Source organism: Myxocyprinus asiaticus, chromosome 37 (assembly GCF_019703515.2).
Source record: "Myxocyprinus asiaticus isolate MX2 ecotype Aquarium Trade chromosome 37, UBuf_Myxa_2, whole genome shotgun sequence".
In the NCBI taxonomy this organism is placed as follows: domain Eukaryota; kingdom Metazoa; phylum Chordata; class Actinopteri; order Cypriniformes; family Catostomidae; genus Myxocyprinus; species Myxocyprinus asiaticus.
In genome coordinates, this window is record NC_059380.1 from 8,725,897 (window position 1) to 8,739,000 (window position 13,104).

General features: G+C 37.2%; 1 protein-coding gene across 7 annotated transcripts in view; it reads left to right on the plus strand.

The window, feature by feature from the left end:
- Window positions 1-13,104, plus strand: part of dvl1b (dishevelled segment polarity protein 1b) — a 53,830-nt gene that overhangs the window by 22,710 nt on the left and 18,016 nt on the right. For 6 of the 7 annotated variants that reach the window (XM_051675980.1, XM_051675984.1, XM_051675983.1 and 3 more), the window contains 5 exons: window positions 4,802-4,914; window positions 11,594-11,732; window positions 12,383-12,476; window positions 12,748-12,817; window positions 12,898-13,037. In XM_051675980.1, coding sequence (XP_051531940.1) covers window positions 4,802-4,914; window positions 11,594-11,732; window positions 12,383-12,476; window positions 12,748-12,817; window positions 12,898-13,037 — 556 coding nt within the window. Of the gene's footprint in view, window positions 1-4,801; window positions 4,915-9,481; window positions 11,412-11,593; window positions 11,733-12,382; window positions 12,477-12,747; window positions 12,818-12,897; window positions 13,038-13,104 lie in introns of those variants that run through there. The other variant, XM_051675987.1, reaches the window with a different exon arrangement.

The following is a 13,104-nucleotide window of genomic DNA, read 5'->3' on the forward strand; positions in this document are numbered from 1 at the left end:
ACAAGTCCCATATTGGCATAATCTGAAAGGCTGCTCAGCAAGGAAGAAGCCACTGCTCCAAAACTGCCATAAAAAAAAAAAAAAAAAATACAGTTTGCAAGTGCACATGGGGACAAAGATCTTACTTTTTGGTGAAATGTCCTCTGGTCTGATGAAGCAAAAATTGAACTGTTTGGCCATAATGACCATCATTATGTTTGGAGGAAAAAGGGTGAGGCTTGCAAGCCGAAGAACACCATCCTAACCGTGAAGCATGGGGGTGGCAGCATCATGTTGTGGGGGTGCTTTGCTACAGGAGGGACTGATGCACTTCACAAAATAGATGGCATCATGAGGAAGGAAATTTATGTGGATATATTGAAGCAACATCTCAAGACATCAGCCAGGAGGTTAAAGCTTGGTCGCAAATGGGTCTTCCAAATGGAGAGTAACCCCAAGAATACCTCCAAAGTTGTGGCAAAATGGCTTAAGGACAGCAAAGTCAAGGTATTGGAGTGGCCATCACAAAGCCCTGACCTTAATCTGAACTGAAAAAGCGTGTGCGAGCAAGAAGGCCTACAAACCTGACTCAGTTACACTAGTTCTGTCTGGAGGAATGGACCAAAATTCCAGTAACTTATTGTGAGAAGCTTGTGGAAGGCTACCCAAAACGTTTGACCCAAGTTAAACAATTTAAAGGCAATGCTACCAAATACTAACAAAGTGTATGTAAACTTCTGACCCACTGAAATGAAAGAAATAAAGTTGAAATAAATCATTCTCTCTACTATTATTCTGACAACTGACCTAAGACAGTGAATGTTTTCTACGATTAAATGTCAGGAATTGTGAAAAGTTTAAATGTATTTGGCTAAGGTGTATGTAAACTTCTGACTTCAACCAGGGCAGATGGGCCATAGGGAGCACGGGGCATTTTTCCAGTGGTCCGCTGGGTAATTTGGGCCGGCCCACTGGTGCGCAAGTACCGGCCCGTCTTACAGGCGGTATAGGCAGATGCCCTGGGCTCCAACATGCTCATAACAAAGCGAAAATTTAATAAATTCTGCAAGACAAGTCAATACAATGGCTTTTATTTTGAAATAATGTAATGGCTGGCTTTTAATTTGAAATCACTTACACATCAAAAGTGCATATCTGTATGTAGTATCAACTTCGTGTGGAGCTCATTATTTGACATACAAATCACAATAATGGTGACAACCAAAAACAACAGTAAGTATAAGATGAGCTATGAAAAATCACTTAATGACATATAACTGCAAGTTACAACAAATACAATAACTGTTGCGTAAATAAAATTGGAAAACAGTAAAGCTATGAGCAGAACATAGTCATTTGCAAAATTTATTCATACCGCAAAGCATTTCTGGGAGCTGAAGTGCGGCTTGCTGAACAATGCTCACCCCTATAAACATGCAGAAAATAAGCCATGAAAAATATTACTTTGTGGCTATTTGAGTCTTTGAGGGTTACTTTGCAGATATAAAGACGCAACAAACTCACATAGAGGGAAAATATGAGCAATTAATCTGCAAAATATCTGCAAAGCTCTACACTTTATGATGTATGTTTATTTTTTTTACATATATTTATATTTGTATATTTATATATGTATATATTCTGGCCAAATTTGTTTTCACTGATACTTTTAAATAAATATTTACACATAGTAATTGACATGAAATTTTAAGCATTGTCATCAGTGTCCTGCTGTGTGACACTTTCTTCATCTTAACTATTTTAAACAGCATTTTATGAACTTTTATAGCTATAAATACATATATATTATATTATTATTATACTAACTGTTTCCACAACCTCATATTAACTAAGACAATAGTTTATTTGCACTTCTAGAAAAAGTGATTAAGATCTTTAAAAACTTTGAAGAAATGCTGACTTATCACAGCACCTAAAATACACACTTTCCCTTGTACTTTCATGTACATTTTAACCTAACATCTGTATGTTGGGAAAAATGTTTTCAGACATGTTATTTGTCTGATAAACTTATTTTTAGTGCTTTCTCTAAAAACATTTACAGTAGTTTTATATATTTAAAAAAATATTAACATTTTTGCACTGGCGGGGCACGTTGTCATGACTAACAGTCAATATTGCACAAAAATTTTTGTGCCATAATTAAGCCATAAAAATTAAATCAATGAGCTGGTGTGTTATGTTGTGGTGTGTTGCTGGCCAGGTTTGGTGGGCTGCTCTGGGCCAGAAAGTCCAGGGTCAATTTTTATCCCAGTCCGCCCCTGACTTCAACTGTTTGTGTTTTTGATACTTTGTGGAGTTAAAGGGATAGTTAACCCAAAAATGTTCTAATCATTTACTCACCCTCATGATATCCCAGGTGTGTATGACTTTCTTTCTTTACCAGAACACATTTGAAGAAAAACAGAAAAATATCTCAGCTCAGTAGTTCCTTAAAATGCAAGTGGATGGTGATCAGACATTTGAAGCTCCAAAAATCACAGATATTCAGCATAAATGTCACTCACACGAGTCCAGCTGTTAAATTAATGTCTTCTAAAGCGACATGATTGCTTTTGGTATGAAAAAAAAAATTAATCAAGTACTTTTTTAGCTCTAAATCATCGTTTCCGGTCAGCAGCGGTATGCGCATGTGACATAATTGCATTGGCAAATGAAACACGCAAGAACTGAGGCACGTGTGACTCACCAGGAAGAGCAGCGCTGTTTACAAGTGAGTGGGAGGAACGCTGTACAGAAGCTTAATTGGTTTTGGTTTAGATCTGTATTTATCTGTTTCTTTACTCACAATGGTGCATTTGTGTGCTGAATGTTTAATTCGAGAAGAGAACGTGAGATTACGTCCGTAACGTGACAGCGGGAATATGTCACACAAGAGACCGCGTGATCTCCACCCTCTCGTGAAGCCTACTGGAAGTTTTGGATTACAGTTAACAAGTACTTACATATTTATCTTTTTTTGCACCAAAAGCGATCGTATCGGTTTAGAAGAGTTGTATCGATGACGTTTATGCTGACTGTCTGTGATTTTTGGAACTTCAAAAGTCGAATCACCATCCACTTGAATTTTAAGGACCTACTGAGCTGAGATATTTTTCTATAATTCTTCAGATGTTTTCTGGTGAAGAAAGAAAGTCATACACACCTGGAATATCATGAGGGTGAGTAAATAATGAGAGAATTTTAATTTTTGGGTGAACTATCCCTTTTAAAGCTCATGTGCTTTCACCCCATACAGATGAGACACTAGTGCTGTGGTATGTCTGCTCTCTTGTGACTGATTTTTGAATTGCACATTAAAGCACAAATTTATTGGATTATGTAACAATTTTGGCATGTCTTCATTTCTTGGTTTGTCTGATCATACTTGCTTCACTGCATACACAGTTTGCATCACATTAAATGTTGTTTTTATGTGATGTACATCAGAATAATCCAGTTGTAATTGTTTATTAAAATGTAATAAAGGAATATTCTGTTTAATACAAGTTAAGCTCAATCAACAGCATTTGTGGCATAATGTTGATTACCACAAAAAAAAAAAAAAAAAAAAGAGACGTTTAAAGGAATGTTACAGTGATGTTACAGTGAGGCACTCACAATGGAAGTGAATGGGGCCAATTTTTTGCAGGTTTAAAGGCAGAAATGTGGAGCTTATAATTTTATAAAAGCACTTACATGAATTCTTCTTATGAAACTTGTGTATTATTTGAGCTGTAAAGTTGTTTAAATCAGGTCGTTTTAGGGTTTGTTGACATTACATCGTCATGGCAAAAGTTGTAAAATTAGATATAACTTTACGCAGAAAAGGTTAGTAAGTGATTTTATCAATAAATCATGTCTACGCACACACATTGTTTTTTTGTCTTGTGGCTATACTTTTAAAACAGTAAGTATTTTAACATTTACAGATTGGCCCCCATTCTTTTCCATTGGAAGTGCCTCATTGTAATCCAGACCTTTGCTTTTTCAAATTAATTTTTGTGGCATTAAACACTATGCCACACATGCTGTCAGTTGAGCCTAATTGCATTGAGCCTGGAATATTCCTTTGAGTAAATATTTTTCATTAATAAATACTTGCATACTGAAAAATTGAAAGAACTGAAGAATTGTTCATAGCTTCATCATTATTTTGTCTTTTAAGCCATCATGGAATTTCTATCCACCCAGTTTGGCCAACAGTGTATTCAAAGTATTGCAATGTTCAAGTTGGAAAGGACTGACTCACCGTTAATGGGATATTTAGGGGTGATGATACACACAAGCTCTCTAAAGGGCACCTTTTCTTTATTAAGGCTGGTGTGCATGTGTTTTGTGTGTTAGCAATGTTTCTTATTGAAGGTGGAATACATTTCTCACCCTGCTTTGGTTTCTGTAGAATCCACTTATAGATGTACATGCTTGGACAAAGACACACTTGCCCCAGGGGTGTAATTCGTAAACCAATCTTTCATGATAAAATACCCCCTATGCATATGAGTATTCTCTCTCTCTGTCTCTCGTCCTCTCACAAAAGCTTAGGGAATGTTAGGAGAACACACTGTTCAATGTCACCTTACATGCACTTCATAAAAAATTCCATTCATTGAGTCAGGATTCCACTGTTTACATACAGTATATCTTTCATACATCAGAAATGAATATAGGCAGGATTGAATTATATATAGCAGTGTCTTGCACTGCTCATGCTGAGACTGTTACCTTTGAGATTGTCAGATGATACAATATAGTTTTTGGTTTAAGGTTTAAGCAAACTTATAGCTCATGGTGCATATGTTTCTGTGTGTGTGTGCTGCAGTGCTAATGCAGTGAACAGCAGAGATGGGCTGGACACAGAGACTGGAAGCGAGTCTGTTCTCCGCCACCGTCGAGAACGGGACCGAGAAAGGACCAGACGGAGGAGAGAAGAATGTGAGTTTAGCTAAGTAAAAATATTCAACATTTCTTAACCAAGAGTTTGCAGGGAACCTAATTTGAACATTAAATCAGATTATCCTCAGATCCTTTAACATAGTTGACCAAATACCTGACTTTATTTTTTGCACAAAACCTTTTCCATTCTTACACAAACTGGATATAATCATGGCTTGATCCCACCCTGAGTATGACAAATGTTTGTACAGCATCCTAAAGATGCCTATAATTACATGCAGGATTTTTGTTTCATTGGTTTGGTGAGTTTATGTATCCTGTCACACCATGACTAAAGTTGCATCTGTGGTGTGCAGGGGTGTAACTACAGGAAGGGAAGGGTAGGCAGCCGCCCTAGGGCCCGGGGTGAGAGGGGGCCTGCAACAGTCGACCAAAAGGAACCATAAAAATGACTGCGGGCCCAACGGGTGATGATAAATGACCCAGGCTCCCCAAGGAGTGGAACTGACAGGTTCTTTGCACTGGGGCCCGTAAGATCCAAGTTACGCCACTGGTGGAGTGTCTGTTTAAATAGGCACACACTGATTGAGGGATCACATCTGTATATGTTCGTTTACATTTTTATTTATTTTAAACAATCTATTTTTACATGTCTTCATTTTATATGTAAATTGGTGTCTTCATATTTGTGTATACCTGCATATTTGGATGTGTGTGCCTTTCTTATTCATTGGCATAATATGCACCTCTCAGATGTACATTTACTCAGTCTGTCCTTCACTCTGTTTCTACTTAAAGCATAAGTCTTTGAGTCGCCATTAACTCATTTATTAACCCTTCAAAAAGAAAAGTCTTAATTTATACTTAATTACAAACCATAGCAGACTTTTTTCTCTATCTACATTAATATTTCTTGTTTAATCGTTTATTAGACACACTCCTTGTACGCTCTGTTTTTCCTTGTTTTCTATTTGATCTTCCTTTCATTAATTGTTGGTACAATGCATAACTGTGCAAACAACATGTCCAGATCGAAACACATCTCAAATTTACAATTGCTAGGTACTTATTTATTTACAACATTAGGGGTTCACATTGGAGAATCACACACCCTTCCTTTCTCCTACTCTACATAGTCCTTTCCCTAACAAAACAAATGCTCTCTCACACACAAACACACCCAGAACTCTCACAGTCATTTATCTGTGTGTTTGTGAACATGTAGCGCTGGCTTTTCTCTGTCGGCCCATTAGGTCTCACTGATCATTAATCAATGTGGCTTAATTAGGTGGCCAGTCTGAAGACATTGTCAGTGGTGACAGTGCAGCACTCTGAGTTAAGAATTAATACAGAATGGAGAAACAAATATTAGCTGTGCAACACACACTCCCTTTGGGAAAAGCTAGTCTTGGTGAATTATAAGCTTATATTTATAGTCAGGGTTCCCACAGTCATGGAAAACCTGGAAATATTAGGGAATTTTGAAATTGTGATTTGCAGGCCTGAAAAGAAATGAATAAAATCTTCAAATCAATTTATCTAGTTATACTCCACTCAAAAATATTTAATTGGTAATAATTGATCTTTGTGAGGGTGGTCTTTATGAAATTGTTTTTAAAAATCCTTTTCCAATAATTACGAACAACTGAAAAAGTCATGGGAATTCACTGGCTATATTTTACTATTATGAAAGTGTTGAAAACAGTGTTATTTTTAAACAGTTTGAGTATCATTTTTTTTTTTTTTTTTTTTTTCTCATTTAAATTTGGAAATTAAGTTTTAGGATTTTGGAAATAAAGTTCTGACATAAAATGAAGAAATATTTAAGATTCTGCATTATACAAATTAGTGACATTGACCATGTTAACTGTTTATATTTAGGCCTAATAATGTACTTTTATATTAATTGAGAGAAATGCAAAATAGAAGCATTTTCACCTGTGGTCTGACACTTTTGCACCCTACAGTAGCCTATGTAAAAGGGCTTGCAGATGTGGTTTTATTTCCTGTCAGTGCCCTGTAAACAGCCTGTAAAACCTCACAATTCTGAAAAGATATCTTTTATCGTCTTTTTATCTTTCCTAAGGTCTTTGTCAACGCGCAGTATTCGTGGACGGTGAACGGTCTACATTCATTATCTAGCCGCAAGCGAACGTTGCGTATAAATTCTAATGCAAATGATTTCTCCTGCTTGGATGTCACGCTCCAGCTGCAAATGCGAAAATCGTCATAGTCGCGCGCTCATTGTCCATTGTCCACTGCTGTGGTGATTAATGGCAGGAGCGGAGGAGGCGGGTAATAAAGTCATATTGCGCGCACCCGCGGGGTTTCTGTGTAGTGGGGTAGTAGTTTTTTTGTGTGCAGCTGTGGAGAGCAGCTCTTCTGCAGTTATCGTTTTCTGAGGTAAGGTGACTTGACTTAACGCATCTACATAAAATACAGACAAAACTCTTGTTTTCATTCCATGTGTTTGCGTTGTTTGCTATTTTTTATTTTTTTTTATTTTTATTTTTTTTTGGTAGCGTTGCTTTAATCATATTTCTCAGGTCATTCGTCATTGACACTTATTTTGGGCAGGTTGAGTGAAGTGAAAAGCGATTGTAAATATAAGAAAAATAACGGGTCACCGTTATTTACAGCAAGAGCGCAGTTGCTATGTGGCAGTGAAATTCAATTTAATGTGATTAGACATCTGAATTACTTGACATTTTAATAATAATAATAATAATAATAATAATAATAATAAAAAAAAAAAAAAGCACTTTACATATTTTTACATGTAGTTTTGTGCATGTAAATAAAGCTGAATGTATCCCTTCTGATACTAAAAAGATTGACACCAGCTCCTGGACATAATCCAGCCTTAATCCATAACATTTCCCTCATACCTTTCAGATTTTTATTTCATCAACATTTTAGCACTCTTTTCAGAAAATTATTATAATCTAATATGCCATTTTACATGCAGGTGATCTATTGTTATATTATAGGCTACTTCTAATCATGTTAATTGGAGTCCATATAAGTGAACACTAGTGAATTTTTTTTCTATGTGGACTCAGACATTTGGACACCACTGCATGCATGTATCCTAAAGCGAATAGGGATGATGTATGGAGTACTCTTTTACCATTTCATTACTGGAAGCCAAACACGGGTCTGTAATGGATTGCCTAGTTTGCTGTATGTCTGCATGTGTACTATGCTATATTGCCAGCTTTTATGGCTTGCTCTACATTTGTATGGTACTTTCTATTGAGAGTGAAACAGAATATACAGTTGAAGTCAGAAGTTTACATACACCTTAGCCAAATACATTTAAAGCTACACTATGTAACTTTGTTGTTGTTGTTGTTGTTGTTGTTGTTGTTGTTGTTGTTGTTGTTAAAAATAACAAAATGTTATTAATGACAGTGTAACAAAAATCCATCTTCCAAACCATGTCTTTACCCAAATACACTTTGATAAACCTATAATAATGATTTATATTTTAGAGCTGTCGGGACGGATTTCGCGCTGAATTGCATACAAACGTCAACCGCCCGTGCGTGTCACATCATATCCGTACACAGAGAAAATAAGCTCTGGCTGCTGTAGCATGGGTATGGTGTGGGAGTAGCTAAAGCTGAAAGTTTGTTGTCACAATGAATGAGAAAAATTGACCATGGATCATTCAAAACGGCAAACCTCCAGGGAATCACTGGTTGTAAAAACAAAAAAACCCCGAACAGAGCAGAGTCTACTAGGAAAAAGGGAAAGTGACAGAGTCCATAATAAAACCCAAACCAACATCGGCTTGGCTTTTCAGAGGTGGCGACAACTCCGAGATCTGAAAGGATTTAAAAGCAACCCAGAGGTGGCTTTTTTCTTACTCAGCAGTTAAGATATTTTATTGACATGGTTTATGTATAGTTGTGTAATCACACACACACACATGCATCTGTGTCTGTGTATTGAAATACAATAATTATACTGTAATCGGTGCAGAACATTTCACTTGCTAGCACACGTGTGTATTTTTCTTTATAACGGCAATAATTTATATAAATAAATCCTTTAGTCCTAGCTTGCCAAGGACATGTGAGTCTTGAAATGATGTTGACCACTGGTTGGTAGCAATGACAATCAATAAATTAGTAACTGCTGTGGTCTGTTTGGCCAGAATATCCTGCAGTTATAAAAAATGTACAACGTTTGACCTTATCAGACTAGCAATTGTTATGTTTAATGTTAATGAACGTTGCCTAACTTTTGTAACGTCATTTATTTCAAAACATCAATGTTTCCAATAAGTCAAAACAACAGCATAAGATATGGCACTTACCTGCTCAGATGATATGTTTTCGGAAATTCGTCTTTTCCTTTCTTTCGTTATTTATTTGTCCATTCGCTCTGATAAGATGTCCTGTATCCATGTTTACACCGGTGCCTCGAACCACATTCATTCATGCAGAGGAGCAGAGCCGCAGCACAACCAAAACATTGTGCTTCCGCAAGACGCATGCAGTTTTATTTTTGAATCGCTAGAGGGCCAAAAATTACATAGTTTTTCACAATTCCTGACATTTAATTGTAGAAAACATTCCCTGTCTTAGGTCAGTTAGGATCACTACTTTATTTTAAGAATGTGAAATGTCAGAATAATAGTAGAGAGAATGATTTATTTCAGCTTTTATTTCTTTCATTACATTCCCAGTGGGTCAGAAGTTTACATACACTTTGTTACTATTTGGTAGCATTGCTTTTCAATTGTTTAACTTGGGTCAAACATTTTAGGTAGCCTTCCACAAGCTTCTCACAATAAGTTGCTGGAATTTTGGCCCATTCCTCCAGACAGAACTGGTGTAATTGAGTCAGGTTTTTAGGCCTTCTTGCTCACACATGCTTTTTCAGTTCTGCCCACAAATTTTCTATTGGATTGAGGTCAGGGCTTTGCAATGGCCACTCCAATACCTTGACTTTGTTGCCATTTTGCCACAACTTTGGAGGTATGCTTGTGGTCATTGTCCATTTGGAAGACCCATTTGCGACGAGCTTTAACGATGTCTTGAGATGTTGCTTCAGTATATCCACATAATTTTCCTTCCTCATGATGCCATCTATTTTGTGAAGTGCACCAGTCCCTCCTGCAGCAAAGCACCCCCACCACATGATGCTGCCACTCCCATGCTTCACGGTTAGGATGGTGTTCTTCGGCTTGCAAGCCTCACCCTTTTTCCTCCAAACATAACGATGGTCATTATGGCCAAACAGTTACATTTTTGTTTCATCAGACCAGAGGACATTTCTCCAGAAAGTAAGATCTTTGTTCCCATGTGCACTTGCAAACTGTTGTCTGGCTTTTATGGCGGTTTTAGAGCAGTGGCTTCTTCCTTGCTGAGCAGCATTTCAGATTATGTCGATATAGGACTCGTTTTACTGTGGATATAGATACTTGTCTACCTGTTTCCTCTAGCATCTTCACAAGGTCCTTTGCTGTTGTTGTGGGATTGATTTGTACTTTTCGCACCAAACTATGTTCATCTCTAGGAGACAGAATGCATCTCCTTCCTGAGTGGTATGATGGCTGCGTGGACCCATGGTGTTTATACTTGTGCACTATTGTTTGCACAGATGAACATGGTACCTTCAGGCGTTTGGAAATTGCTCCCAAAGATAAAACAGACTCGTGGAGGTCCACAATTTTTTTTCTGAGGTCTTGGCTGATTTCTTTTGATTTTCCCATGATGTCAAGCAAAGAGGCACTGAGTTTGAAGGTAGACCTTAAAATACATCCACAGGTACACCTCCAATTCAGTACACCTCCTATCAGAAGCTAATTGGCTAATTGTTTAAAGGCTTGACATAATTATCTGGAATTTTCAAAGCTGCTTAAAGGCACAGTTAACTTAGTGTATGTAAACTTCTGACCCACTGGAATTGTGATAGTCAATTAAAAGTGAAACAATCTGTCTGTAAACAATTGTTGGAAAAATTAGTCGTGTCATGCACAAAGTAGATGTCCTAAACGACTTACCAAAACTATAGTTTGCTAATATTAAATCTGTGGAGTGGTTAAAAAATTTGTTTTAATGACTTCAACCTAAGTGTATGTAAACTTCTGACTTCAGCTGTAAATGAAATGATATTTTCAAACATTTTTCGTTCTCCTTTACGGTTATTGTGCATTTTCCACCTCTGTCGCTAATTTTTTTCCCTCCATATCTTTTCATTACTGTGTGGAGACCCTCCATTCCTCTGCCTGTCTTCTGTCAATTAAACTTGTACTGATTTACTGGAGACTGGAGCTTGAACCAATTGTGCCAATAAAATTCAAAAGACTGGCATGTAAGTGAGCATTTCTGATAGACACGGTAACAGTATGAAAGAGCGAAATCAGCCCAGTGAAAGAAGTATGGGCAACACAACTCTCCTGGAGTGTTTCGGGTTCCAAAAGAGGCAGTACACAAAGCCTGGCTCTCTGAGATGCCACTGCCTCGCCAGAGCCTTCCAGCCAATCCGCTGTTACCCTGAGGCACAGCCACACACAAAGCAATGTATGTGTCTTCCTCTTTTTAAGTTCTTAGGCCTATATACCGAATGTCTGAGTAAACCTGTTTGTCACTCAAGGTGTAATCAAGCCATGAATTTATCCACAGACAGTATTTTGAGTCTTCATTCTTTGTTGTTTTTGCAATGCCTTGACAAGTCTCACTGTGTGAATGGGTCTTGTCCTCAGTCCCACGTGTGAACGGTCACTCTAAAGCTGAGCGGGTGGTGAGGAACACAGCCATGGGCTGTGACAGCGCCTCCATGATGAGCAGTGAGCTGGAGTCAAGCTCCTTCATTGACAGCGAGGAGGATGAAAATGCTAGCAGGTTTGAATTATTTAAGACAAAAAATCTTTGACATGTTTGACAGTTCATCCAAGAAGGAAAATTCTGTCACCATTTATGTCCCCTCATGTTGTTCCAAACCCAAATTACTTTTTTTTTCTTTTTCTGTGGAACACAAAAAGGAGATGTTAGGCAGAATAACGGCCTCAGTCACCATTTACTTTAATTGTATGGAAAAAAGATGCAATGAAAGTAAATGGTGACTGAGGCTAACCTTCTGCCTAGCTTATTTTGAGTTCCACAGAAGAAAGTAAGTCATATGGGTTTGGAACAACATGAGGGTGAGTGAGTGATACAGATTTTTTATTTTTGGGTGCATCTATTTAAATAGCCAGTTTTGGCTCTCAGTATGCAATTGTACATTCAGTGATCAGTATATTCTCTGTCCCTGCATATCTGCTACACTCAAAAAAGATTTACGCTTTAAATTTGATGATAAAATTCCATCAAATTGAATTTAGTCATCTTTAACAGAAGCAAAAAAATACATTAAAATTTTGTTTAAAATGACACAGTTCAATTTGACGGATTTTTGTGATGAAATTGAAATGCGTAAATCTTTAAAATACTCAAAAAAAAAAAAAAATGTTTTTTTTTTTGAGTGTGTAAATGTGTTGGTTTTTCTCTCTCAGACTGAGCAGTTCCACAGAGCAGAGCTCCTCTTTTCAGTTAATGAAGAGACACAAGCGCAGACGGCGGCGACACAAAGTGGCCAAAATTGACCGGGTGAGACTTGTGTATGTATATTAAATTAGGGCTGGGCAAACTGTAGAAATTTACTTCAATATATTTAAGATATAAACCATTTTTTTAGTTGAATATCTTGCAAAGAAAAAGTTATTTTGAAATATATACTGTTACCTTGATATAAATTAATTGTACTCTGCACTGTGATATAAGATTTTGACCGTATTGCCAAGAGGTGTCTATGCGAAACAAATGTTTTGTTTTAATGTGGTTTCTTGTTGTCTCACATATCTCTTAATTATTTCCACAGTCCTCTTCCTTCAGCAGTATCACAGATTCAACCATGAGCCTCAATATCATAACAGTTACACTTAATATGGGTAAGATCAGCTTGCCATTGAATTGCACATAGAGGAAATCACAAATTCTTCACTTTCCTTCATCTCTCTCTCTTTCACAGAGAAGTATAACTTTCTTGGCATTAGTATAGTGGGCCAGAGTAACGATAGAGGAGATGGTGGTATCTACATTGGCTCTATCATGAAGGGAGGATCTGTGGCAGCAGACGGAAGGATAGAGCCAGGAGACATGCTGTTACAGGTAGGCTGTACAGCTTCTGGAATGGTTCTTATGTTTGTGAAAATTCAATTAGAGAAAATCTGCAATC